Below are 2,997 nucleotides of genomic sequence, written 5' to 3'. Positions count from 1 at the left end.
TTCCAGCTGTTTGGAATATAACCTAGATTTAGACACGCTTTGAAAATTTCCATTAGCCATGGTAGAATACTATCAAGAGTTTCCTGTAACATCTTAGGAAAGATCCCATCAGGGCTTGGAGATTTGAAAGGTGAGAATGATTTGATTGCCCATGCAACCTTCTCTTTCGTAACTATTACATCGACAAGATGCTGTGGGTCATATCGGCTCCGCCGGATTCTCCCAGCATCACTGTCATGGGTGCTACATCCCGGAAAATGTGTATCTAAAAGAAGTTCTAGAGACTCTTCCGCCGTAGAAGTCCAAGTGCCATCCGGCCTCTTGACCCAAGAAGCCATTGAATGGTCCTTGGACAGAATACGGCTAAGTCTCGCAGAATCTCTGGTAGATTCGATAGAAGAACAGAAATCTCTCCAGCTCTCTTTCTTGGCGGCCCTGATTGCCTTCTTGTATTGTCTCCGGCTTTCTCTATACAACTGCCAATTACCTGTTGAGTAGCTGAGATTGAAATTTGATCTGGCTTCTTCCCTTAATTTTGAGAGCTCATTGCTCCACCAAGGAGGATAGGATTTTTTGCTATATTTAATTGGACATGACGTTTTGTAGGCCCTACTGAATGTCTTTTCCAATGTTGTGACCCTACTCTCAATGTTTTCTGCGAGAGTGATTTGATGGATCGGAATCCTTCCTATCCTATTCCCTACTACATTTTTGAACCGTTTCCAATTTGTTCTAAGTGGGTTTCGATATGGTAAGGGTGGATCTACCTCAAGATCCAGGTGGTAGAGGATCCAGCTGTGGTCCGAAAAGGACTTTTTGCTTGAGACTCTCCAATTTTCTACCCTCACTGAAGTATTTTCAGACAGTAATGTAACATCTATTACTTCCGCCCATCCTCTAAAGCTTTCCGTGCTTGGAAAGGTGAAAGTCGGGGTATTACCCCTGTTACATACTGTTAGGTTAGTATTGATGATAAATTCATATAGGGACTCACCTCGATCATTCGTTTCGGTACTCCCCCATAGGGGATGCCTCGCATTGGCGTCGCATCCTAGTAGCAGGATACTGTTTTTGCAGTCAAGCACAAGCCTACGAGCCTCGTCAGGTGGTGCTGGTTGGTCGTGTGCCATGTAGATGGAGGCAATTTTGATCCTGACGCCGTCAGTAGCCTCCATTTCGATGACCGTCACATCCGATGAGCTCTAGGATGGGATTAAAAATATATTTAGATGTTTTTTTGCTACAATACATGCCCTGGGGTTACCCTGGGTCCGCTTATAGTACAAGTTGTAGTTTTTGAGAGAGAATCCGCTTACCTCAGTACTCCGCACTCTGGGTTCCTGTATCAGTGCGATGTCTACGTCCTCCTCCGATAGGAGAACGGCTAGGTTGTCCGTTGCAGTCCTGGAGTGCTGCAGATTGATCTGGACAACCTTAAGACCCATACTTACTGGTCGTTTTTGGGGGCGTCAAGCTGCATGCCCGTATGCTGCTCATTAGCGCCATTGTTTTGGGTGGACCCGGCTTCTTCCAGTTGCATGCCCATGAGCAACTCATTAGCGTCGTCAACCTCGTCCTGCTCATCCTCCGGATTTGCAGAACGGAATAACTTCAGATGCGCTTTTCTCACGCCAAACCGAAGTTTGTTGTCCACTTTTCCCAGTGGCTCAATACTCTCCTCCGAGATTTGGAGAAGGAAGGACACACTGTTCATTTGCGGAACCTCCGCTTTGATGATACTCCAGTCATCCATTGGAACAGTGCGGTTGTGTGCTTGCAGGTATGGTATTAACTGCTTAGCTTCGAACTCCATGTTCGGTATCCAGATACGAGCCCTTGGTCGTCTTGGGATCTCACTGGCTGGGATTAGTTTGAGCCTCAAACATTCCCAGTCGCTCTGGATTTTGCTAATAGCGTTTTGAAGGAAATCAACAGAGAACTGATCGTCGCATTTGATCACCCTGTATCCACGGACCACCTCCATTGAATCATAACCTGGCACTTGACCCTCCGGGCTTGCCATGACGTGATCAACGACAATGCGAGACAGCCGTGCCTCGATTTCGGACCACCTTTCTAACGCAGGTTTACCGCGGTTCGTTAACTCGTCCACCAACGCCGTTTGCAGGTGATCCCGTGCCACCTCGTTAAACGCGCGTTTGGCTGGTTTGGGCGTCAGAGCAGTGTGAGACGTCTTGTGCTTTTTCGCAGTTTTACAGCCCTCGTCCTGCGAACGATTGCGTTTAACGGCTTCTGCCTTCTGGGTGGCCTGGAACGCCAGGTACTCATCGACCACCTTTTGGCCCCTTGCCTTATCGGCCGCATCTTTGGGATGAGTTTTACCTTCGGCCTCATTTTTGCTTATTCTGCCGAGAATAGCTAGAGACCGCTGGTAAAGCTTATATCTAGACGGGCCTTTTTTTGGGTATTGACGCTTTTGCCCCTTGGCATCAGCGGATGTGATCGGTTGATTTATAGTTGATGGCGTGCTGTGGCCCACAGCTTTGTCATCAACTGTCTCTTGACTGGAAGCCAAGAGCTCGTCCTCTGAGGGAGTTCCCAACTTCCTCAGCTCGATTGTGTCCGTTCGTTTGTCTGTCCGTTTTGTCATTGGGTCCGTCCGCTTGTCTGTCCGACTGTCGGTTCGTTTTGTCTGTGTGTCAGTCCGTTTGTCCGTCTGTTTGTCTGTCCATTTGGTAGCGTTATCCGATTTTTTGTTTTTTGTTGTTTGTTCATTTGTCTGTTTCTTACGGTCACCTGCCCTTCCAAAGAGCTGCCCATGTCGCCATGTGCGGTGACCAATGAGGATGGAGGGGAAATAAACGGTCCGCCATGGCAGCGCCCCATACCATGGTAAGGCCACCGTTACAACCTGAAGCGGCCTGATATCAGGAGGGCTCCGTTAAAAGACAGCCTAGTTTTATCCCCCGGCTGCCAAACCCACCTAATAGGCACGGGTCGCGTTACACCTTGGGTTGAGGGAGTTTTTTTAACGAA

General features: G+C 48.2%; 1 protein-coding gene across 1 annotated transcript; it reads right to left on the bottom strand.

Annotated features, from left to right (window-relative positions):
* Window positions 1–1,447: 1,447 nt before the first annotated feature.
* Window positions 1,448–2,611, bottom strand: LOC128864806 (uncharacterized). The gene has a single exon (XM_054104566.1). It carries the CDS (start codon window positions 2,609–2,611, stop codon window positions 1,448–1,450), a length of 1,164 nt encoding a protein of 387 aa, XP_053960541.1.
* Window positions 2,612–2,997: the final 386 nt, after the last annotated feature.

The sequence above is a fragment of the Anastrepha ludens genome, chromosome 5, assembly GCF_028408465.1.
Source record: "Anastrepha ludens isolate Willacy chromosome 5, idAnaLude1.1, whole genome shotgun sequence".
Classification (NCBI taxonomy): Eukaryota; Metazoa; Arthropoda; class Insecta; order Diptera; family Tephritidae; genus Anastrepha; species Anastrepha ludens.
This window is presented reverse-complemented; position numbering and strand designations above follow the sequence as displayed.